A 25,581-nucleotide genomic window follows, 5' to 3' on the forward strand; every position below is an offset into this window, starting at 1 on the left:
AGCACAGCAAAAAAATATAACAAAATCGGCATCTTACGGATTTATTATGTATCCTGTTTAACAAGGCAGATGTTTTCCTTAACGGGAAGCACTGCCCATCCCCAAGCTCAGGGTCTGCAGTACCGTCCCAGCGACGTGCGCAAGGACGGGACGGGACTGTCACGCGGGAGCCCGGGAGAGGGGCTCTGCACCGGCATCCCTGCACCGAGCACGGGGCTGCGGGCGAGCGGATCGGCTGTCTGGCACCGGCGGAGCCCGCGGGGCCGGGGAGCCGCGCCGCAGCCCGCGGGCTCGCACGGGTTTGTCCCCACGGTTCCGGGGGGGCACGGCGGGAAGCGCTGAGGCGGTGTCGCCAGCACCGGAGCGGCGGAGCCGGGCGTCGGGGCAGCCCCCCGTCCTCTTTCTCTCTTCCTCCCCCCGGCTCTGCCCCCTCGACGCCGACAGAGGGACGCGGGCGCCCGGTCCGGTCCCGCCGCCCACCGTCCCCCCGCCGCGCCAGTCCCGACCCCTCCCCCGCTCGGCCCCGCGCGCGCGGGCTGCCGGCGGCGGCGGCGCGGGGCGCGTGCGCAGTGCGCGGGCCCCGGCGGGCGGGCGGAGCCGAGCGGCGCCGAGCCGAGCCGAGCCGAGCCGCGCCGCGCCGAGCGCAGGGAGCATTGTGCGGGCGGGCGGACGGACGCCGCGAGTAGTGCCGAGCGCCGCATTCTTCGCCGAGGCCGCCGCCGCTGCCGCCGCCCCCCTCCCCACCACCCCCCCGCCCCAGCAGCATGTCGGGCCGGTCGGTGCGGGCTGAGACCCGGAGCCGGGCGAAGGATGATATCAAGCGGGTGATGGCGGCCATCGAGAAAGTGCGCAAATGGTGAGCGGGCCGCGCCGCGCCGGGACCCCGCGCCCGCCCTCCCTCACCCCCTGTCGCCCCCCCCCCCCCCCTCCCCCCGCCGTGCCCTCACGGGGCCGGAGCCCGCCGGGCGGCCGCGGGGGGCGGGGAGCCGGCGGCACCCAGAAGCCATTTCGCTCCTGCGAGTCACATGAAGGCGGTGGCGGCGTGTGAGGGCGAGAGGCGGCTCCATTGTGCGGCCGAGCCCCCTCCCCGACGACCCCCGCCGCTTCCCGACGACCCCGGCCCGCCGCACCGCGGATCCCGGGCAGGGCCGGGCGGCGGCGGGGGCGGGCGGCGGGTCGGGGCCGGCTCCTCCCGCCGCCCTCCCCTACAAAGGGCCCCGAGGAGCGGGCCTGGGGGAGCCGCGCCGCCGGTGTCCAACTAATGCTCAAAGAAGTGTTTGTTTTTTTTCCTTAAAAACGCGTTAAAAATACCCCTGTAAGGCGCCCAAGAGTTTATTTTTTATGATTACACCTTTATTTATTTATTTTGCCTTCCAAGTTCCCGAGGTTTGCGCGTAAGTGCAGCAAAGCCGAGCGCGATCGCCTCCCGCAAACGCTCCGGCGGTTGTAAATCCCGAGCGGAGCAGGAGAGCGCGTGAAATCGCCGCTGGAATTTGTTTTAGATTGTATAATTAAAGGTTGTACCCATAGTGAAATAATTCCATTTCGTTAGGCCTTAAACGTGTCTTGGCATTTTCCCGCTTCTGTTGTTTTTTTTTTTTTTTTTCCTCTGCTTTTGTTAGGAAAATAAACATGAGGTGTTTAAACAATACAGTAGAACAGCCGCTGCGATGTTCCGCACGGTCGGTCCAGGGTTTTTGGATGGGATAAAGAGCAGTGCCAGTGTGACTCGAGAGGGAATCTTTCTTCCAGAAGTTGACCGTTCAGCAGTCTTTGTGCACGTATCTTAAAATACTTTCGTTAAACATTTGAAATCCACTAGGAAATCCCTTGGGTTGGTGTTAATCTGCATAACTCAGCTTTTTGGAACCTGGTAAGATGAGGGGGCACTTCTGCTGCAATCCACAGCTAACGCTTCGCTTCCATTAAAAGAAAAGCAAAATACAGAATTAAACGCGTTGTTATTCGGGTGAGACGGCTCGTTACGTTTTAAATGGCCTTGAGCAGATGAATGGGCCCGTTGGCTTGAGCCGGACAAAGAATCGGGACGTGTGTCCAATAACGCAGGGCATGAGATGGGGATTTCAAAGAATCCAGCCATTGTGTAGGGAGCCGGAGCAGCCCGAGCACCGCGGTTCGGTTGGTTTCAGGAACTCTCTTCTACTCGGGTGGTGTTTTTAAGTGCAGTTTGCTGACTGGTGGGCCAGCTTTGAAGCGTCGGAACAATATAGAGCAATGTGACAGGACTTTTGTTCAAACAGGAGCGTTGTTGGGTATGTGGGACTATGTCGTCTGTAGGTATTTCATTCATGAGCGCAGAGTACTTCCTTTGAATCCTAGTTTGTGGTTTTCAGAGAGGAGTAGAGGCAGAAGCTTGGCCATTCAACAAAATGTCTAATTTATTTTTTTTGCCTGGCAAGGGCTCTCTGCCATCATGTCAGTTGCTATGGCTTCCTCTGTAAAACAGAAATCTTACAGTATAAATAGATTTTATACCTTTTAACCCTCATGAGAGACAACTTGCTTTAAAGGGTTCCTACACAGAATCATGCAATGTATCTTTTTATTATTGTCGGAAGTATTCACATGGCCTTTTGCGTGTGCATCTCACAAGTATTTGCATAAACCATTTTTCTTATTTTTAAAGGAATCATAGTTTGAAGGTGAATCTCATGGTTCCCCCCTACCTACAGTCAAGCACAGTGGGAAATTAGCAAGAGAGGTTCTGTGTCTTGTGGTTTAAATGTTTTGAAAAGACTTGGCTTGTTAAATTGAACTTTACACGCTAGCAATTCCTGCATCTTCAGAAGAGCCACATAGGCAATTTCCAAGTGTGCAGTTTCATTTGCATAATAGGAGCAATTTGTTGCCATCCACAGCTCTTCTGTGGAAATGCAGCCACTGAAGATTAAAATACCTTGAATCCAGCATTTCATAGAACGGAGTTTCTGCACTCGGAGTGCTGCGTTCCGAAGATGAGCAGGGAGGCAGACGGAACTGTGAACTCTCCTGAGCGGACAGTGGCTCCGGTGCGTGCGACCCGAAGCTTTACCGACCTGTGAAGGCGTGCAGCAGCCTTGGGGTGCCACAATACCAAATGCCTGTACTGCCACGTCTGTGAGGGTGCCTGTTGGAAAGCACTTTCCAGCAGGGCAGACTTTGTTCCGTAGAAAATACACATTCTTTTTTAGACAGCGAGCCCTTTGATGCAGGTACCCTATCTTGGTGCGTGTTTGTAGAGCGCCTGGCACTTCTGGTATTACTGGAACTTAGTAGTAAACAGTGAAGTTGTTACATTTTTATCTTGAGATTATTGTAACCTTATCTCCTTTGTTTAAACCACTCTCGTGAATGAGTATCTATTTTGGAAAACACTTAACACGTGTTTACAGAATCCATGGTTATGTTGTATTTTTGTGGCAGAAACCTTAAATTTCGATGGCTAACAGGGTAGTTCTACTTTTTTTTTTTTTTAGCAGTACTTACAACTTTTCTTTCAGTCTATTTTAAAAAGTCCTCTGAGAGAAATGTATCTCAAGGAATCGTGAAAGGTACAGGGTAGTTTTTTGTCTTTAAAGATTGATGGCTACGTGTGGATTCTAAATGGGTTCTCAAGAAGAGAGAGGCAAAAACTATTGTGCCCTCAACCAGCATTAGAAAAGTACGAGAAGCACTTTTGTTTCATAGAAGTCTGATTTATTAAATGAAAGAAAATGCAGACATTTACTAAAAGACGGGTAGTGGTCAGGAGGCAAGCAGAAGTGGTAAGACGTCTTGGGAGGCAGTGAAATAATTTGCATAGATACATAGCACTGCTGAGCTTTTGGACAACCGTGCAAACATTTAAGGATGGAGGTATGGTGTGGCTGCTGGGAATAGGTACCCTGACTTAGAGAACGCACGAGGAATGAGGAGATCTCATTGTGTTGCTCGTCTTTGAATCGCAATATCCTTGCAGAAGTCCCTTGACCTTTTTCTGACCCATCAAAGCCCGAATCTAGGGATAGTGGTAGCACGTTATGAAGAAGAGGTGAACCTGGACAACTCCTGAAAGTACTTACAGAAAGTGTTAAGCGTTTCTTACGGCAGAGAGTTGGCTATAGAGCCAGACATGACTTGGGATGTAGCTTAAAACAAAAGCGCGTTGTGTAAAAGTTGAGGAGCAAAGTCACCAAGGGGCAGTGAGATCGTGTTACCCGGTGCGATGGTGGGGATTGCTGGCTGTGAGTTAGAGGAGAATTTCTAGGCAATGCTACTGTAGCTTTTCTGTTCGCTGTCTCCATTCAGACTTGCTAAAATATTTTTGTGTGGTATGTAATGCTCTGAGATTGAGCTTCTGCAGGTTTTGCTGCTCATGCTTCCTTCTTAAAATAGGCTCTCACTCTGAAAAGTAGTTCAGACGTAGAACGTCGTAACATGATGTCTTTGGAAAAGACTCTTTGCTGCTACCAGATTGCCACCCTAGTTTAGTCTGGCTATGTTGGCTCTGTTTGGTTTCCTGCTAAGATTGTAGTTCATGTGGTGGCACTTGAAGTGAAAACACCACATGTGTGTGCAGGAACGGCAGTGAAGTACTGTAGCGGCCCAAACACGCTGTTACCATGCTTGAAGTACAATGCATTTTTTTTCTGGCTCATGGTTATTTCTTTTTGAGCCAGGATATGCTCTCTGACTTCAGCGGAAGCTGGGTGTGTGTTAAAGGTAGAGTTTTATCGTGCGTAAGCCATGCTGCTCTTCACTGTGAGAAAAGGTGCTCATTGCAACGTGGAGCACAGCAGAACTTGCTCAAAAACACGCTGGCCCGTGTACGTTAAAGGGGACTCGTAATGCATCGTATTTAGATAAACTCAGAGAGAAGGTATCCTGAACCATTAGTCTTTGCTCGTTCGTGCTATGTGGTATTTTATTGTGTTTGCAGCGTGGTCAAGAAACACCGTGTGTATTTGGGGCTACTTCACCTTAGTCACTAGAGAAGCACCTACACAGCAACAGGCGTGCTCTGAGAAGCAAGCCTATGTTTCAAAAAAATCTTTTTTTTTTTTTTTTTTTGTGTATAATAATGGCATTTTCTTTCCCATTCCCCTTTCTCCTTTGCTTGATCCCACAGGGAGGTCATAATTCTGTGATTTTCACCAAACTCTGTTGCAATGCAAGTGAGTGTGATGTGATAAATTCAGCATTATGACGTCACTTCGTGATCATCAGCAGAAGATGGGGTATGTGGGAGCAAATCCTTGTGTAAATACAGATCACTATGATAAATGGTAGTCAACGGTGGAAAGCCAAGCAAGTGTGAAAGCCTTTTCTTGAACAACAATATCTTGGCAGGAAAGGCTTTCTGTTTCTGTGCCATGAAATGTTTCTCGCACTCATTGCCGCTGCAGAAGCTGCCTTGACACTTTATGTATAAGTGTAATATACACTGTTGTGTTTGCTCACTGGTATATTACTTTTATACAAGGAATTTGATATTCATTTTTTGAGCTTTAGTGTTAATATACAAAATATAAATATATTTAAGAGTCTTGGGCTGTTTAGAATGCGGAATTGGGTATATAATCATGTAAGTTCTAGGATATTGGTACGTCTTGGGCATAAGCACTAGAGAAGTGTTGATACTAGTGCTTACCCTACGAATCCTTGGCTGTCCTTTGAATGCTGTGCAGGTACGGTTCAGAATTCAAAAATGCTCTAACGCAATTTCAGATAAATATAAGGGTTTGTTTCTGTTGCATTGATTAGTTTCTGAATTTATTATAACTAAAATACTTAAGATAGTTTTCAGTGTGGAAGATGAAGAGAAAAAAATGTTATTGTATATATTTTAAGTTTTGCCATTTTCCATTGTTACTCCTGAGTCTTTCAGGGAGGAACAGGAGAGGTTTGAAAGCAGAAAAATGTGGGTTTTTTTAAAAGCTAAGGAGTTTGTCAGGCTGACATGGGCAGATAAGTTGATGATGGCCACGTTTTTAGCCTGATTAACTGTCAGGTTCATGGTGTTCCATCAACCACCTTTTCCAGTCCACCAGTCAATATAGAGGTGAACCTGTGTAGTGTAACAGGGTACGGTACAATGAAAGTTACTGCCTAGTGATCACTTAACAAAGGTGGAAGAGTCACGGGGGTGGGATTCTGGTGAGGGTCTCAGGATGAGTGGGTTCAACAACAGGTCCATTTTACAGACAGGAAAACAGATGGAGAAACTGCTTAAAGTTTCACAACAGAATGGGCACAAGAGTTCATTAATTGCTCGTTCCTACTCCAGCGTTTGGTCAGTGAGAATATTTTGTAGTTTGTGCTGCATTTAGCACACTTATTGTTATGGGCAGCATCAGTAAGTTGTCAGTTTTCACTAAATGGAAAGGAAGGTCCCTGATCAGCAGCTTGGGATGGTGTCTTTGGACAAAAGGTAAAAAGTGAGTGTTCAGAGTAGAAGTGGTTTGGGTTTTTTTTGTTTGTTTGATTGGTTTGTTTTTTGTTTTGAAATGGAGAGGCAGTATTACAGATATTTGAAGCTTGATTTGCAATAAACATCTTAAATCCTGAAGTTATTTTACCCTGTTGATCTTAAATGTCTGAAAGTCATTACGTTTCTTTGTTAACAAATTTGTTTTAGTGCTGCCAATGATTTTATTAAGTTTTAGCGGAGGTTGTCGTCTTTTTTCTTATTAATACTTTTATGATCTTAAACCTTCAATACTGTAAATGCTTACACATGTGAAATATTTGAATAATAGCAGTATGATGTTGGGTTTTCTTTTTAGCCATAAGTGTTTGCAGGACTGGGATGTTGGTGTACTTCCATCACAAAATATTCCTATTCCCATTGTCGTCTGAATTACTGCGTATCGAATTCAGTAAAGAAGTCCCTATAGCTGAGAGTTATCAAAACTTAAAGTGTTACTTAAGAAGCTCAAAAGAATTAAAATGTCAGGGCTAACTTTAATACTAGAAGGAAAAAGTTACTAATATAGGTTTCCTCCTGTGTTCTACAGTCTGTCCAGTGAAGATGCTGTGTGAGGCTGCTTTGAGATGCTAACAGGTATCTTGAACTTTTGGTTTTCCAGTGCAGCATCTCTAAGTAATATTTTGCTGTAGGAAAAGACTAAAATCTTGATTTTTTTTTTTTTTAAAACATTTATTCACCTTTCCCCACACCCAAAACAAAACCCCAGCTGGTTTTATTTCCATAATTGAAAAGGTTTTGCTGAGTAGAAGTAAGTTTAGTTTGTCTTGTATCCTTAAAAAAAAATAAATTATGTCATGATCATCTCTTCACAATTAAGTACGCTCTCATTATTGACATGCCCTCATCTCCCCTGTCATTTTTATCACATCTAGCAGTAGAGCTCCAAATTAGCGTAAAATTAGGTTTTGACATACTTCAGCCATCTAGTGTACCCAAATGGATGTATCTAAACACACTGAGGGTAAAACTGTGCTCCAAGAGCACCAGTGGGTAAGAAACAAATCTGAAATAGTTTTGTACTTTAATTAAAATATCCTTGTGGACAGATCCAAAACTTATCAAATTGTCAAATTGCCATATAGAGCTTGCCTCTTTTTTTTTTTTTTTTTTTTAAACAGGAAGGTGTCTCTAGAGGAAAAACAAATAAGATTGGCTTTAGTAGCTAAAACAAATAGTTAGGAGGATGTTTGTGGCATTTGTACAATGTGGCTGCTTTTGATTCTGGAAGCCCTTTATAAAAATGGAGCTATCACATATTTGGAGTCACATCCAGCTTCTCCCATCCTGCAAAGAACATTTTTTTTTTTTTTTAATATATAACTGGATCCCAAATCTATTATTTAAATGTGTTTTCAAAAAAGAAAAATGCTTGAGATCTCATGCCAAATTAATTTCAGATGTTCCTGAATATTTAATGGAATTGGTCTTTGTTGTTAACTTTTAATCGATCCATTTGTTGTATTACAAACCCAGGAACCAGCAGTGGTAATCTGTGACCTGCAAACTGATCACAGAAATGTGATGAAATTTCTCTGGCATTGTGGACCTTCTTTTGATATTCTGATGTCAAGAGCTCAAGGAATTCATCCCTTTAACTGAACGTTCAGCATTCTTCCCTGTCTGCGTGACACCCTAACATAGTGAAGCCCTCCAGCCAGATTCCCTGTGCATTTGTCAATGTCACGACTTCACAATGTCATGACTGCACGGATGGCTGGCAGGGGTCTGCCCAGAGTGCCCTAGGTTCTGCTTTTTCCCTCTCTGATAGCCCTCTCAGCCTTTGCTGTCCAAGAGAGCTGGGCTCTCCGGAGGCCCAGTTCGGCATCACGGCACATATTGGTACCAAGAAGGCTGTTGGTTCTAAGGCTCGAATTTCAGAGCTGTCTGGCAGGAGTGTTGAGTGTTGCCAGCAGCAAATTTCTGCCCAAAACCAAAACTCAGATGGTCAAAGTGCTTTTAGATCTCTAATACCATTAAACAGCTTCATGACAATCAAAACACACTGGTCTGTCTAAAACCTCTTCTGCTTTCTAGAAACTTAAGTGCAAATTGTAGGCATTAAATCTGCATTTTCAATAGCTGTTCTCTTAACTGTATCTTTAATCCAGATTTTATTACTGCTACTGCAGTTACTCGCTTAGTCAAGTCACAGCCCTGAGAAATCTGGAGGTTAGCAGTGCTCTAACAAGTTTTTGAAATGCAAAGAACAATTTGCACAATGCAGTTAAAGATGACCGTTAACAGAGATCATCCTACTTAATAGCCTATTTAAATCCTTGACAACTTGCAATAGTAGATCACTTTCTTTTGAATCCCAAGTTTAACTTTAACTTCTCCTGCCTTGTAATTTTATAGGGAGAAGAAGTGGGTGACAGTTGGCGACACATCCCTAAGGATTTACAAATGGGTACCAGTAACAGAGCCTAAAGTTGATGATGTAAGTATCCTGCAGATGTCTTGTTTTTTTTTCAAGATGTAGACACTCACGTTTAGGGCAAGTCAAAAGAAATACGCTCTCTGTTCTTGGAGCCTTTAAGCTAAGACTGGTGTGGGCCTTGCAAGCATTTGAATAGAAGAGCTGTAGGGAAAATGTTGATCTCTACAGAAGGTGATGGTTCAGTGGGTGGCAGTCTTCCCGGAGTCAACTTGGATCAATTCTCAGATGGCTGTTAAAACATTCAGCCTGAAACTGGTTTTTGAAAACTTTCTCTAACGTAACAATTGAGAGATGGGGATGGAAAGCTAAGACATTGATTACTTTTCTCCTCTTTCTGTCTGATGCTTTAAAGGAAAGTAGCTGGTTTGGACCTGTGGGGAAAACGTGTTCTATCTGTACTGCTGTTTTGCTCAAAAATAGGTGCAAAACACTGAAGTAAGGGTAGGAAAATCATATGGAACTGAGATCCCTTGTATTAAGATGTCCAGCCCAAGCAACACAGCAGATGTGCCTCTATTGTGATGTGTATTTTCTCTTGATAAATGTTTTATGTGTGCATCATGTTTATGTTCTTAGTGTGCACTGTTCATTTGCCATGATACAATCATGTGGCATAAAAATAAGTGTAAAAATCAGAGTTGATAAGGCTTACAAATTGTTTTTCAAAATGAACATTGCTCTCATTTTATAAATTGAGATGTTGTTACAGAGATAAAACTAATCCATGGTACCACAGTAAATTAATGATACAATAGAATATATATCCTGAGTTTGGTACTCCTTCCTTGGGCTGTCATGTGCTTTTACTTTGTTTGAAATACGAGTTAAGATCTATCTGGAAGAAAACTACTATGTTAACAAATGTGTAAAATGATGTTTTCTCAGACAAGACAGTGTCATAATCTTGTCTTATTCAAAGTCCAAATTCAAGACCTGCTTTTGATTAGCCTTGTTTTAACTGAGTTTGTTTCTTCTGTACTTTTGATTGCACCACAGATTTCTGTGACTGTCAGAGTTGTGATAAGTTCTTGAAATCTTCCAGCACGTGAGCAGCATCTCTGTGAAATAACCCCTTGTGAACTGGGAAACCTTTCCTGGTTTCTTTACAGAAACTTTTTCATTCTTTCTTGTTGTCCAACGTTTTGTCTTGATTTTATTGTTTATAATACTTCGGGGGAAAAAGCTGTGCTGTCTATGTGACAGAGATATTTAGGCTTATGGCTTCTGAAAATTGTTTTCCCGCAGTTAAGCCCTGCTCGCATGATGGGTACCGCGGAACTTGGAAAGGGAATTGCTAGTGAGTTTCTGGATGAATTTTCAGGGGGACGGGTACCTGAAGTCAGATTCTCTGTTGAGAATGGGTTTGTGTAACAGTCTCTATGTGCAGAGTTTAATTGTATTTTTTGAGCCATCATCTTCAAGTTTAGGCTTCCTGTTTGCTCAAATAGAGGCACTGGTTCGAGACCAGTTACTTCCGTGTCCTGCAGCCCCAGTTCATTAGAAGTGGAGGCTGTTGTGCAGCTGCAGTTGCTGCAGACTTGATGTATCTGTCTTTGGCCTGGAACTTCTCACAATTGTACAGTTCTCACAAAATTGCATATATTTAAAAATTAAATATCAGGTAGGGGTTCACTGTGACGATTTAATCCTTTTATATCTGATTTCATCCACTTGTGAAGGAGCAGGCAGTATACTTGCTTTTTAGTAGAAAAGAGGAATGGGATCTTTTTTACTGCTTCATGTTTCACATGGAAGTTGTCTTTGATTTTAGTGAACGCAGATTGGATTACTTCCCTCCTCACATGTTGTTCCTAAGCCACTTTGACATTTCTTTGAACTGGAATTAGCTAGACTCTTTCCTTTACTAGTTTTAGAAGGCTGTTGTAGAACCTTACCACTTCAACGGTTAAACCTTTTTTAAAAAAACTTTTCAGATTAAATTACTCTCAGTCATTTTTTCAGTATTTCTTTTGTGGTGGAAGTGTCCTTTTTACCTTTAAAAACAAAACATAACCCAAACCTGAGAGAGAGGATGTCCTTTCTGAACTTTCATTTTGCAAAGGTAAAGAAGTCCATGTGCTTTCACCCGTTTCGCATAGTAGGGAATAAAATCTGGCTTCGTTGAAGTAAAAATAAAATTTAAAAATAAGCCTGATAATCTAGAGGGAAGAGACCTTCCAGGTATCACTTGTTGAATTTCTTCTGCAGTCTTAGACTGTATTTGGTTGTGATTTTAGTTCCGTCCCTCGTTGGAGGACATCGCCTTAGCCAAATGGATGGGTTGCCGAGTGTTCTTCCTAGAGTCAGGCTGTTAATTGTCTTCTCAGCAGGCACGCAGGCTCCTCCAAAAGCAGTGCAGCTGCTCTTTCTCTCCTATGAGACTGATTACGTCACCTCTTAATTGGAAATGCTGCATCCCTTAGCGGACAGACGCAGATTTTCCACGTGATGGATGCCACTGTCTCCTCCTTTGTTTTAATGCTTGCAGTCCATACAGTTGTTCGGTCATGAGCATGTGGTGACCTGTTGTTCACGTAGGACTGTCTTCTCATGCTCTTTGTTTTAGGCCAATCTGAGTTTTCTTAATCCGTCCTTTAGTTTTAATGAAGAAACAACATTAGTTGTAGAGAAGGAGGAGGTCTCTGCAATGTTGGTCATTGAGAAGGAGGTAAAAGGTGTCTCTTTAGTGTAAAAATTGTAGATCTGTTACGATTCCTGTTGTGCATGCATTCATGTTGTCTAGGTGTATTCTGCAAGCTTTTTGATATGAAAGGGAGAGTGTATGGAGGTTTGTAGCACTGTGTTGATATGCATAAACTATACAGTGAGCAGAATTACGAGCTCAGAAATTGGGTAGTTTCAGGAATCCTAGTCCTGCCTCTGATCAGCAGTGTTCCTTCCCTATTTCCACTGTAGCAGATTCTTTTGACCTGTCTTTTGCAGCTCTTTGGGCTGAGTACAGAGTTCCCCCACGGAGTTTCAGCGAGCCGTTCAGTCGTCGTGCCTCAGATTCCCTGTTTGTAGAACGAGGGGTGTTATTGAGAGCTCTTGCACTTTTTACAAAAATTGTGCGATTGTTTGAAAATGAAAAACATGTTTAAGTGCTCACTGTTACTAGAATTTCTGGATAAAAACATGTACATCCTAGTGTTTTGTGTCATGAAAAGTGCAATTAGAAAAACAGCCCTGCAGTTATTGGGACTAATGCATTATTGATAATGTCAGTGATTATTGGGCGACCTTGCTCTTATTTCTCACTTAATTTCAAGTGAGATGCTTACAGAAGTAATGAGTGGGAAGGGTTTTATATTGCAACGTGGATTTCCCTTTGTGGCGATAGTCTCATTTGTTTGTGGTACCTTTTGCTTTTCAGAAAAATAAGAATAAGAAAAAAGGCAAAGATGAAAAATGTGGTTCTGAAGTAACCACTCCAGAGAACAGCTCCTCTCCAGGGATGATGGACATGCATGGTGAGTGGGAGAAGGTCAGCCCCAATTACCCTGTTACGCTGCTATGAAAGTATAAGCTAACAGTGTGAAATTCTCTGTTGCTTGGACAGTGTGATTGAGTCAAAGTGAAAACAGCATCAGATACTCTTTTGGTACCTTGGACTTCTCTTCTGCGGATGTACTACCAGTTGTGTAAATGCCATTTTTATTTGGGCTCTGTGTGTGTGGGAAAAAAAATTGTTGGTGGAGCTAAATATGAAAATAAAAATAGAAATATCTACCATTCAAACTAGTACACTCAGGTGAAGTAGTAACTCTTGAGTTTGCTGCTTGAAGAACCAAAAGACCCTAAAGGCTTAGTGGCACCTGTTAGAATTTGTGCAGGTTTTGCACTTGTTAACTATAGGTGAGTCAGGTCAAAAGAATTCTGTAAGAGCCAAGAAGGCAAGCTCTGGTTCTGCAGTATTTTCCTTTTACTTCAGCTTAATGAAATTAACTGGTTAAGAAAGCATTTTTTTGCTTGCCAGTCAGGCACTGTTATGTCATTTTAGTTTTTTTTTTGTTTTAATGTGAACTGTTGAGTGTTAACTTGGTATTTATTACAGAGGAGCTTGCACAGCTCAGCTCTGTTTCAGTTTTTTACCTTCTAGGTGTTTGGATAACAATTATGACTGAGAATGCAGCACTATTTGAGCTGAGAAGAGAGAGATCACTTTTTAGTGGGTTGTAAATTTTTCATTTCAGTTTTATTTGCATTTGTATTGCCTCCTGGTTGGTTTTCGCACTGTTGACAGTGAGTATGGTCTTGCAGTTAGAGAATTGAGCAGGATTTTCACAGATCTGGATTAATTTTTCATCTGTTTCAAACTTCTTAGCTTTTGCCTTGATCAGATCATTTAATTCTCTCAGGTCTTGTTTCTCCCATCTGCGAGGTGAATATACTGGTTGTTTTTTTTATCATATATCACTTGTTTTTAAGACATACTGTACAGTTTCATGATAAGCTTAATCTGATCTGACTTCAAGCTGCTCTGAAAAGAGAAGGTCCCATCACCAGCTATGTGTCTCTGAAGTCCTTTGGATGTAATGGTTGTACAGCTGCGGAAGGCGGTGGATCGACTTCCATGCTAGTAATTAACTAATAATGTTTTGCTGGGTCAGTTTTCTTTAGGACTGGGAGCTTCCCTCTTGGTTACCCGTGGTTGTTAGACTGGCCAAAAGATTACAGGAAGTTGCATCCCACTGCTATCCATAAAGTAGTAACTGAGATACTTAAACCACTGTCACTGGTTTCCACAGGAAGAGGGTGCAGGCAGAATATTTCCTGTTAACTACAGAGGCACGGTCTGTACTGCAGAAATTTACTGTGATCCAAGTTTTTGGAGGCTAGAGAATATTCTGGACAATTATCACTTAGAAACTATTGATATTGGGACTGGATGTTACATTTTACCGTGACGGGATTTTGTTGGGAGGGTTTTTTTTTACCTTCAGGACACACTTCAAAAACTATCTGCTCATCTCAACATGGTAGAGATGGATATTTGTAAATCTGCGGCACGAACACTTCATGAGCCCCGTGTTACATGGGCTGTAAAATGAGACTGTTGCTTCAGTTGGTCTGTTTTACTCATATGACACAATTCTGGGCTCTTTTGGAAGAGATCTGAGTAAAACACTCTTGATTTTATTGTATAATATTAGAGTACCTTTTTTTAAGTTTTCTGATATTTAGTAACTGCTAGAAAACTCCTGTATTACAGCATAGGCTGCAAGAGCAAAAATTGTGATGTGGAAAAAGTTACATGTAGCGTTACCCTGAACGCTTGGACTTGATCCCCAAGAAGCTAGACTATATCTTGTGTTATCAAGGAACGGTACAGGAAACATATGGAAGAATAAAGGTGTGCTTTTTACCTTGTCAGATGAGACTTTCTTGTTTTTAACTCTTTTGTTAACAGATGACAATAGCAACCAGAGTTCAATAGCTGATGCTTCCCCAATAAAACAAGAAAACAGTAGTAATTCAAGTCCAGCACCGGAGCAGAACCTCGCGACACAAGCAGACGGCACTGAAGTAAAGTCTGACGAAACTCAGACGGAAGCGAAGGAGCAGCCTGGTTCAGAAGGTGAGCTGAGAAGACCATCTTTGAAGCCATACAAAAAATGTTGTCCTTTAGAGTATCATTTATTTGCTTATCCATTTTAAGAACTGAATAATAAGAATTTGAGAGAAATGATATCTGAATTCTCAGCGGTTTTGTGGAAATGGGCAATAAGCTCTCTGGCCTACTGGTGATCCTTCCATATAACTGGAAAGGTCAGATTGACATTCACGGTCTTTTCAGAGAGGAAACAAACAAAATACTAGGTTTATTGTTGTCCTAATCTCAGTCTCGAAAGAAGAAATAATTTATAATCATCTTTAAAATGGCTGATACTATGTAATCACACGAATCCTGGAGAGTATTACTTTTGTAGATCTGTGAATGTTCGTTATCCAGTGTGTAAATAAAATAGAGGTGAGGTACCTTGAAATTATTTTTTTAATTGTGTGAACTTTAATATAAGCTTTCATTTTTCTTAACCCTGGTAGTTAGTTATTCAAAAGTTAGCTCTGAATCCTGTCCTGATTTTCCCAAAGTGTTGCAATATTGTACTGCAGTTGTGTGCAGATTAAAAATTCATGTGGGTTAAGAGATTGTTCTGAACCTCACTCTTTGAATGGTATTTTGGGTAATGGAAACATGCTCTGTGTTTATGTTCTTGGGAAGATAACTTTCTTCATCCTGTTATAACAGGTAAAAGATGTCCTTAACACCATTCTAATGATTTGGTTGCAGAATTCTTCCCATAGCAAAGCAATTAAATTATACCCTCCTGATTTAGTTCTTAGCTCAGTAGATCCACTAACCGAGTTAAATTTAGAGCTTTTATCTTGGTAATACCAGGATGGTTAAGTATTTTAAATGTTGTCATCGTTAATTGAGTTAAAATTTGACTACTGAATTGCCATCAAACTGAAACAAATTGGAACAAAAAAATCTCAAACCAACATATTTGGTCACAGTAAACAGTAAGGATTTCCTCCCAGGTCTAGTACTATCTGAACCTGCTTGTGTGAAGTTGTTACATAGCATACGTGCTCCCCTGACTAAATTTAGGTTCAGGGAAAATCATACCAAGTTCTCTGGATTAGTTCCAGAGCCAGTTATTGTAAAATGAAAGAGAGAAATAATGGCAAAAAACACCCGTTGCTAATGTGTTTTTTTTTCCATTGCTTATATGCCGTGTTTAAAAATTTATTAAATAGTTATTTATCTACCGAAGTGTTACGCTCAATCACACCCCTGGAACTGTGACTTTACTCAACTGGATAAAATCAGTGACCTTGTACGTGTCTCTCGTGTTACTACACTGAAGTCAAGGAGGTTCCGTAAAGCTCGGGGACAGTCTGGGTGGTCAGAAACGCCTAATGTGGACTTCTCAAAGAAAACAGGGGCATTCAGAACATGTTGCTGTCTAAAGAAGTCACTGTAGGCATCAGAATAGCTTGGGGCTTGGCAGTTGAAAACACGGATCCCCTTGCCCAAAGGCCAGCAGCAGCGTGAGTAGTAGCTGTCAGGAGGAACTGGAAGAGAACACAGCAGCTGAGATGTACGGTGTGGAAGTTGCTCCTAAGTGTGTTTTTGTCATGGAGAGATGCGCACATCACAGAGTGCTCCTTAGCTCAAGTAGCAATGTATGCTCAGACATACACAAGAGAAATTGAAATGGAAATTCCTTCTGACCCTTGGGACTTGTATGAACATGATTTTCTGGTGAGACATGGAAAATAAGGCGGTTCTGTCTGAGTTTGCTGAATATGATCTTTGAGACCGCTCATCATAGGTGTCACTTTATCTTGAATTCTGCCAGAGAAACTTTCAGAAATACTTGCCATGCTTTTAATTCAGCGCACCACAAAAATATCCATTACTCACTGGTTATGTCCTCTTCATTAACCAAAGTTGTCCAAAAACTTTTTTGATCTTGCATTTCTCTTCATCTAGAATAAATTTTTGTTTCCTGGGTCAGGGACCTGTGGAGAGATCACTTCATAAAACTTGACTCCATGCATACTTGTGAGAATTCATTCGAGTCAGAAAAGATTTTTAAATGAGGTGAAGGAAGGAACAGATTCCAGTCCTTAAAGTGCCCCATCCCCACTTGGAGTGAATGAGTGCTTTAACCCTGAGTCCTCTGTAGGTCTTGCTTTGAGAGAGAGAGAGAGAGAGAGAAGGGGTTTAAAAAAAAAAGAAACACAACAAAACCAAAACACCCCAGAACATGAAAGTTGAAAGCAAGTGAGAGCTATTACAAACTGGAAGGCTTCTCCATAAGTATGCACCAGAATTTAAAAATCTACAACCTTAATGGTTAAGAATTTCTAAATTTTATCTTAAATTAGTATCAAGCAAAGAAGTGGATTTTAAATATATGGCTGAATTTCGATTCAGTTAACTTTATTTTCTCTCCTTAGCTACTCAGTCTTAGATCCGTTAGTTACCGCAATTCAGCCCGTTTTGTAGCTGTCTTTTACTTCGGGTTTGAAGCAAGTTGCCATCAGCCCCTTTGCAAAGTTTATGTTGAAACTTGTTCGCTAACAGCGTTGACATCGCGCCGTGTTTCGGGGTGTGTGGGAGCTGAGCTCCCTCTAGGGAGTGATTCCAGAAATTCTACGCTGCTGGCAGCGTGAAGGTGACGGTCTTCCGGCAGCAGCCAGTGGTTGTGGTCCTGGAGTTTGAGCTTAATTCGTTATATTCATACAGTTGTTGTGTATGTTATAATTAATGGTTACGCGTGAGTGAAATTTCTGTGTTTGGGATGTCGCTGATGAGAAGACATCCTAAAAGCTCCTGCTGAATTCTTTTGTGTATTTGTTTAAAATTATTTCTTGAAATTGCAGATACCTCCGATGAACAGAATTCACAGTCTTCAATGGAAAATTCCATGAATAGTTCAGAGAAAGCAGAAATTCAGTCCTCTGGAGAAAATGATATAGTTACAGAGGCGTCTAAAAACTCTCAGGTAACTTTAAGTGTGAAAGCCCAATTACTTGGAATTTGGAAAAGAGTATTTTTACTGAAAATCAAATGTAAGGAGGTCAGTTATGTACTTAGACTCGTTTCTGAAGGTGATGACAGTAAAGCAGGTTTAAAGTATTAAATGTACGTGTACTGGTTTTGTAGTTAATAAGATTGGCTTCTTGCATTTCACATAATTTGAACTAGATTGGTTTGATTAACTTTTCAGTTTCCTAAACCAGTCGGTGTTAGTTTTGTAAGGGAGCATTAAAATTTCATGTTAATAAATTGCTTGGACCTGACCTGCTGGACAGGACCATTCAGAAGTAAAACACCTTCTATAAAAGTAAATGCATATAGCAGGTAGGAAAGTTAATTTTTGTAGATTTAGTGGACGAGGTGTTTGGATGTTTTCTCACTGGTATAGTGAAAAATTCTGGGTGGGTGGGAGAAAGAAATTATCCTTGCAGTTGTCCCCCTCCCACCAAGATCCTCAGGCAGAGCGCTGCTCAGTCCGTTGTTTTTCCTTGCGGGTGGTTGGCTTGTTTCAGCGCGCACCGTGCGCTTTCCAAACCTTGCGTGTTCTGTCCTGTAGACATTGCTTTGGCTGCAGCAGGAGAAAATTCGTGTGCGCTCGGTGGGGGTTGTGCTCGAGTGTGGAGCTGAGGGAAGTCCAGGTATAACCACGCATCAAGGCCGTTGCTTGGAATATTTATTCACTCTGGTTTTTAGCCCGGAACTAGAATTTTGCCCTTTGTCTGTAGACGACAAGAAGCGTAAAGATGTTGCGGTAAGATGTGAGCAGAGGAGTGATTGCAGGAAGCAAACGCGCTTGCTCATGTCCTGCTCGCATCCAGGGATGCTTTGTATTTTACAAGTGACACACCAGGGGATTTGTTGGTGCTTTTTGTTTGGTGTTTATGGTGCCCGAAATTGAGTGCAATGATAACGTGGTTGTTTTTCTTTTCCCCCTCATTAAGGACTCTGAAGGAGTGCCACCTTCTAAAAAGATGAAAGTAGAGGCTTCCCAACAAAGTGTTGAAGAGATTTAGACTATAGATTTTTCTGGTCAGTTTTTATGTAAGGTACATCAGTGGGCTTAATTATAGAACAACCTTACTTAAGCATCTTCTCTTGGATGAGGACAGAACTCCTAACTTTTCAAGTTACCAAGCAAAAATCCAAGAAAGCCTAACAAAGGTTTAACTTCTCAGACACTGAAAACTTTTTCCTGTGAAACAAACATTTGAGAACTTTTAAGTTACTGTCTCTGAAATGGTTGGAGTAAACAACTCAGGAGGGGTCTACGCACTGTTTCTAAAGTCAAAATTACAATTATGTTGCTGCTGTATTTTTTTTTGTTTGTTTTGTTTTTCATTTCTCTATTTAACATTGTAAGATATTTAAGGATGGTACAGGTCAGGTATTAGCTTTCATGTGAAGTTCATTGTTCTGGCGTGATGTCTGCTTTTGTTTTGTGCCTTGTGTTCTGAAAACAGTGCTAACTTTTAAAAGTTGTTTTGCAACTGTCTCCTTTGCAAAGTGGCCTATGTTTGTATAATGCCATGTAGTAAGGCTTTTTCTTTTTATTTTTCCTTTTTTTTTTTTGTTTGGGGTTTTTGTTTTGTTTTTAGTTTTTAAATCCCTGGTGCTTAAATTTTTAACAAATAGAGATCAGGAAGCCATTTTCACTCTTGGAGTCCAAGGAGAAAAAGGAGCTTGATATTTTATTTTAGCAGCTATAGTGGAGATCTTTTATTGAATGCATGGCATTCGCAACTGTAAATTTGGTCTTCTAAATACTTAACTTCATCAGAAGTTAATATGATCTGTTTACCATTTATAGTCCAGATCTGAATATATACTATAACACAGCAGTTAAAATACTTACGTATTAGGTCCAGATCTCTGTACTGGGTACAACTCACTTTACAGAAAAGTTCCATTATGTACATAAATAGGATCAAAGGGATTGATGCACAGTGAATTTATTTTCAATTGGTCTTTTTTGATATCATGTTTTCACTGAACTGGATTTCATTGTACTGTTTCTTTATAAGATGTTTACTTCTGTATTCCAGGTTAATACTGTGTTTGGGGGTTCGTTCCTTCTTTCAGCAAGTCTTGTAAATAAGCCTTGTTGTTTCCATAGTCTCTACGTCATTGTTAGAAATGTTCCTTCTTTTCCAATTATGTCAGAGCGTGCTTATGCTAAACTTGATCGAAAGGCACCGAGGATGTGCAGCTCCCTCCAAATTCGTGGCGTGCAGAAGCGCAGAACCATCTGCATCGGGTCATGAGGGCCTGATTTTACAGTGGGCTTTGTACTTCCAGGGTGAGCTCCCAGTTATAAATACCCGGTGTCGGTGGGAACTGCTAGTTTCTCACGGCGGTGCACACACGCACGCGTGTACGTACATACGTACTGCTGGATCGGGCCCTCAGTCTGTCTTCACTTGGTCTGGGAGATGGAACTTGTGATTTAAAATACGATCTCACAGCTGTGGAAATGGTTGCGTGTAGTTTGTAAGCTAAGAACTGTAAATACTTTTTTAAATGAAAAAAAAAATTGCTTCCAGTTGCTACATTTTGATAATTAGCTCTTCATTAAGCTTATTTATTTCTGAATTCTCCAACAGTGAAAATGGCTTGCACTTAGACTACTGCATTGCGTTTGCAATTACCACTTTATTATGGAAAACAATGGGGAGGGGGGGAGGGACTGGAGGGAGGGAGGAGTGGGGAGCCAGTACTGACCTTCCGTAAGATGTTTGTGGGATCGAGCTCCGGATAACATACGACACTCAGTTGCGGAACTTTTCCTTTTATGTTGAAATAAAACTTTTTGGATTTTAACTGAATAAAATTTGATTGCAAATCATTCATGAAAGCAGTGTGCTCCCTAATAAGTTTTTGGGATTTCTGGTCTGATCATGAAGTCCATTAACATTCTGAAATTAAGGAAATGAGGAGCCAAAAACTGTATTTGCACAATATATGCAATGAAGCGGTAGAATTCTCTCTTGAATTGTGTGTATGCCTAAAATGTGGATAACTGGTCAATGACAATTGATTTGTATGTATATTACATTCAGATTTAAGTGATATTTTGTGAGAAGTTCTATTGATATATTAAATGGGCAAATCTAGAAAGATTCAAACTTAAAAATATTTTTGATTTACTAACTTTTTGTTGTTTTTAATGCTGAAACAAAACAAATCTGATGCCACCTTTGAGAAGTAGTCATGTTTACTAATCCCTATCTTCAGGTGCATCGCAGCTAGTTTTTAATTTTAATTTTGTAGATGTTTCCAAGGGAGTAAATAGACTTTTCTTTTAGAAACTAATTCCTGTACTTTAGGAAGAAATAAAATATATAAATAGCACTAAAAATACCTCAAATTTTTCATTAGATAGAAGCATCTATTGGCATTATTGACATCAACAGGTTTAATTATAAACTTCCTTTTTCTCTCCTGTGGCTTCTGCTCAGAACTGTTCATTGTTCTGTGACTTACAAGACAAGGCATCATAACCATATTCCTAGAGGCTTCATTTCTAAAATAGTAATGCTTTATTTACAGCTTATACAGAATACATTCAGAACTTTTTTTTTTCCTAACCAGAGATTCTAGTGACAACAGACAACTGAACAAGCAGATAGATTTGGGTTCCTTAGACCTGTTATTGTCAGTCTCCAAAGGAAGAGACTTTGACATTATCTGGTATGAAGAAATCCAAAATAGTGTATAAGACTGTTATTAGTCTTTTTTTGAAGTGCCTGATAACATTTATGGGCCAACGGATGTGATTAAACACATTTTAATGCCAGAAAGTGCAGATGGGACCAAACCAGAATATCGAATTCAAATCGACCTGAGGTTTGAAACCAGATTCCAGCTTTTTTTGGCTTGGACCTATCTCTACCAGAAACTTGTTTTATGAACTCACTGTAAAAGGGTTTATTGAAAGTATTGAGACGTAGAGCAGAAGGAGAGATGTAATTTTCTTCAAGATGACTGAAAGTTCTCATACAGCTAGTGTTTTAGAAATAGTGCAAATATCAAGAAGTGCTTCCTTGCTACAATGCTGAATGTTGGAGCTTCAGTTACAAATAAATACAAAAAAAAAAAAAAAAAAAAAAAGGAAACTAGAAGCAAGCAAGTAAATTAGCTGAGTTTGTGGAACATGTGGGAAGGCCTTCTGAATAAGCGATTTACTCAGCCAAACATTTTATAGCAGAACTATTCCTTGGAATTTTTATGCTTGGGAAAGTAGTTGTTAAACATTCCAAAAAGTGCTGGCACTTACAAAACAACAAAAAAAAATCAACAAGGCAGTATAAAATATTGGTTTTGGGTGGCTATCTTCATACATAAACATTGTCCTGGTTTGGAATGTTCTTTATATCTAAGGGCCTGTTAGAAGGTGTAAAGACTTTTGTTTTCTTCAATACCTAATCGTTTTCCATCTTATGATTTGTGTGTGTGTGTGTTGTACAGCAGTATAATTTTTCACTTATTTATTCCATCGGTAGTTATGGTTTGTACAATGTACAATGGTTTCATTTCAAAAATAAAATAAAAAATCACAACATGAATGCTGTGTGAATAATTTTTATCAAGAAACTTCATCTCAGTTTGGTTTTTTTTTTTAAATTGACAATAAATTTCTGGTTTTATAAATGGTATTTTTAAATTTGCGTTCTATGGTGTTGTCTCATTCGGTAACGTGTAAAATGATTCACCTTCGAGTAAACCAAAGGGGTCTTGATGTTGTAGCAGCTCACTGAGCAGGGCGGGGGACAGTTCGCTGCAACAACAGCAAACAAATACACGCAGCCAACGTAATTGCAGCTACGTGCAGAATAACTTGGTAATTTGAGGTGCTTACTGTTGGCATGATACTTGGCGAATGTGTCGTGGTGACTTAAATTGGCAGGGAGGGGGGCATGGTGTGGAAACGTGCTCGGGTCCGATGCTAGCAAGGGTAAGACTCCTTAAGAGTTTTGGAAAGATTCTTTACATTCAGCATGGATATAAAGTGTCCAGCTTATTTTTAGTGTTCCATGTGCTCTGTCCCAAAGTAGCCTGCAGTTTCACAGACAGCTGAACGGGTCTGCTGGCTCACCACTACCAGAAGGGCGAGCCACAGCCGGCTTGCCTGCTGCTCGCTGGGTTTTGTTGCCTCCCTTGTATTTACTGGGGTGCTTGTAGCATCCCCGCATCAACCACTTAAATTCACTAACCTGGGAAGAAAACTGCCCATTTTAGTCAGGGGTTTTTCTTCTCTGGATGAGTGAATTAAATCAGTAGACTTATATAAAGATATTACATATAAGGTGGAACTGGAGAGAGAGAAAAGAACAGGTAGAAACAAGGATGTAATTCAAGACAGGTCCCAGAAGGAAAGGCCTCTGGACAGGTAAGGCTTGTGCCAGTGAAGGGTGGAGTGAGCAACGGCGGAGCCTAGAAGCCGGGTACAGAGCTGGAGGTTGGCTCTGTGGTTTGCCTGCGAGCAGGATGGGCAGAGGAGCCAGCGGAGTGGCAGCGGGATGGCTGGGCTCCCAGCACCTGCAATCAGCCCCAGGTCTGGGGCTATGAGTAAGATTCCTCGAGCTTTTCCACCTCGTCAAAATGGGAATGCTTATCTTCCTGTCTGTAGATTTAGGAGGATAATCTCTTACCACTAAGTGTTGTGGAGTACGCTGCGGGTATGTTTTTAAACAGCTTGAATGTCTCTGTTCAGTGTGTATGACAGTCGAATTCCAAGTCGGTAAGTGGCTGTCTCCTCCCGTGCTAGAAGGCTGTGCTGTTGAAGGAACATCATCAGAAGATGGTGGCCTGCGTTTCGCCTTGCACTGCGGATTGCTGAAAAGCAACAGTAAGAAAAAGCATATTCAAAACATGCTGTTGTGGTCCCTTAGTGTTTTCCTGTGCCTCCTGGAATTCTTTACTGTGCAGGAGGAGAGGATAGCTGAGAGTCTTGACCCATGGCTGGTCACCTAAATGCTGATCTTAAAAAGGCAAACCAAGAGGTCTGTCTCCAAAATAACTGGATTTATTTTAGAGGAAGCCTCTTTCCTTGTATTTACACTGAGGATGACTAGAGGAGAAAACACTGAACTGCATCAAATGTTAGTCATAGCTGTAGACTGCTACCCCTGTTTTAAATGATGGTTTGGTGTATTGCTAACTCACAGAAATTCCACTGCTACCTAGCGACTTTATTTTAAGTTACCCTTCTTTTCATACAGGAAGAAGCGAGTGTGGCTTGCTTGTAATTTGGTGAGGTAAATGTATAGGCTGTTGTCATGGAAGTACTGTATACAGTGCTGTTCCTGATGTGTGGTTCTGATTTTCTTTTTTTTTTTTTAGTTCTTAACAAACTACATGTAAGACTTAAAATAGATTTTGTAAAGCTATGAATGTGGTTTTGAAATGTTTTTGGTTTTTGTAGTCAGAGTACTTTCAATCAAAATGTCTTCCTGGGAGATAGCATTGCTTTTTTTTTTTTTCTTCTTATAATGTTAATATAAGGTAGCAATAATCAGCTTTGAAGCTAAATATGACTGTGGCTTTTTCTTGAGTATGCGATGCTGTCTAAGAGCTGAATGTTAGGCTTGGTTTTTAAAGATTTCTAACAGAGCCCTCACATAATGTGACTGTGCCTTACTGCTCCTTTCATGTATGGGAAAGTATTTGACCTCCTCTAAACAGTGATCTGTCTGGATTTCATGCTCTCTAATGGAAGAATGTTAGATCTCTGCAAGGGCATAATTGTGATATTGCAGGAATGCCTCTTCCTTCTGTGCCCAAGACTTGCTATCTCTCTCTCTTGAGTTTCCTTTGATCTTATTTCTGGTTTTACAAAGCAGAAAAAGTAGCATGTGGCAATTTAATATTTGAGGGTTTTTTCCCTCCTGAGGATGACTATGTAGAAGAGCCTTTTTTTCTTTTAAGTATGAGGTCCTAGAACTGAGAGAATATAATTAATTTGGGATAAATGCTTTGGAGTATGCCACCTGGAATACAATCTCTCTCGTGAGGATGGAGGTTTGCTCTACAGGGCAAGCTACAGATTTTTGTTTTGACTTTGTATATACATAGGTATGTATATGGAGTTTTGTGGTGTAAGCTGCTGTTCTCTCCCCAAGCTCCTACATCTGGTGGCCCTATTGCTGTGCTTTCACGTTGACCTATGGGATCCATTGCTCCCTTTGTGCTTTTGAGAAGGATGGAATCCAACCTTTACTTCCCCTGGAACAATCGTGCTTACTTTACGCACACCACGGAGCAGGTACGGGGTTAGGTGTGAGCCACGAGGCGGGCAGCAGGAGCTCCGTGTCCCGAGCTTTTCCCTGCGATGGCAGGCTGGTCCCTCCAGCCGTGTTTGCAGCCTGCCTGCTGCAGGTCTCCAGCTGCTTCTGTAGCTGCCCTGGCTGCTTCCAGACTGCTGCTGGAAAGCAAGCAATTTACCGTATTAAGTAAAGATAAGTTTAAATCCATCAAATATTTCTAGCACAATCACTATCTTGTCAAAATTCTTCAGCCAGTTCTGGGCTGTCCTTTGCATCCTCTCACGTTCCTAAGAATCCCTTAAGTTGAGGAATATTTTTAAAGCCCCTTGACGTTGTCCTGCTGGATGGAGGTGCCACACTGGATCCTTCAAACGAGCGGCCCCTGGGGAGGAGCGGGGACAGTCCTCGGGGCAGGAGGGACGGGCCGGGACAGCAGCAGCGGGGCCGTGGCGCAGCGATGCCTTCCCCTTCCCTCTGAAGGGCGGCGGGGTGAGGAGGAGATGGCGGCTGCGGCTTTCTCTGAGGGAAAACACCCCCGGGGTGTTCCCCAGGGCCTTCGGGGTGGGCGATGGCGGCCCGGAGCTCTCCCTGAGGTGACACCGCCTCAGAGGCCTCGGGGGCGGCAATGGCGGGACAGCCCTTCGCTGAGGGGAAGGGGCCGGGGGCGAGCGGCCGCTGAGGGAGGCGGCCCGCGCGGCTGAGGCGGGGGCGGGACGGGCGCCGGCCGCAGGGGAGGGGCGGCGGGCGCGCTCCGGCGCCTTTAAGCGGGGCGGCGCGGCGCGGCGGGGGCCGGCCCGGGGCGGAGCGGGGCGGTGGCGGCGCAGAGCGGGCGGCGGGCTCGGCCGGCGGCAGCGGGGCC

At 42.2% G+C, this 25,581-nt stretch overlaps 1 protein-coding gene across 3 annotated transcripts; it reads left to right on the forward strand.

The window, feature by feature from the left end:
- The first annotated feature begins 764 nt into the window (after window positions 1-764).
- Window positions 765-19,837, forward strand: BCL7A (BAF chromatin remodeling complex subunit BCL7A). Of its 3 annotated transcripts, XM_086623378.1 has the most exons (7): window positions 765-856; window positions 8,825-8,906; window positions 12,280-12,376; window positions 14,317-14,484; window positions 17,304-17,470; window positions 17,651-17,677; window positions 18,402-19,837. In XM_086623378.1, exons 1-7 carry the CDS (start codon window positions 765-767, stop codon window positions 18,471-18,473), a joined length of 705 nt encoding a protein of 234 aa, XP_086479504.1. In that variant the 3' UTR covers window positions 18,474-19,837. The 3 variants fall into 3 exon arrangements, with proteins under 3 accessions (XP_086479504.1, XP_086479505.1, XP_086479503.1); XM_086623379.1 differs by lacking the exon at window positions 17,651-17,677 and having other exon boundaries at window positions 17,304-17,425; XM_086623377.1 differs by having other exon boundaries at window positions 17,304-18,443.
- Window positions 19,838-25,581: the final 5,744 nt, after the last annotated feature.

Source organism: Tauraco erythrolophus, chromosome 19 (assembly GCF_009769465.1).
Source record: "Tauraco erythrolophus isolate bTauEry1 chromosome 19, bTauEry1.pri, whole genome shotgun sequence".
Taxonomy (NCBI): Eukaryota; Metazoa; Chordata; class Aves; order Musophagiformes; family Musophagidae; genus Tauraco; species Tauraco erythrolophus.

Coding starts and splice junctions, on each gene's coding strand:
- BCL7A (XM_086623378.1), top strand. CDS start 765: ATGTCGGGCCGGTCGGTGCGGGCTGAGACCCGGAGCCGGGCGAAGGAT. Junction 857..8,824: donor ATCGAGAAAGTGCGCAAATG/GTGAGCGGGCCG, acceptor GTAATTTTATAG/GGAGAAGAAGTGGGTGACAG. Junction 14,485..17,303: donor GGAGCAGCCTGGTTCAGAAG/GTGAGCTGAGAA, acceptor TTGAAATTGCAG/ATACCTCCGATGAACAGAAT.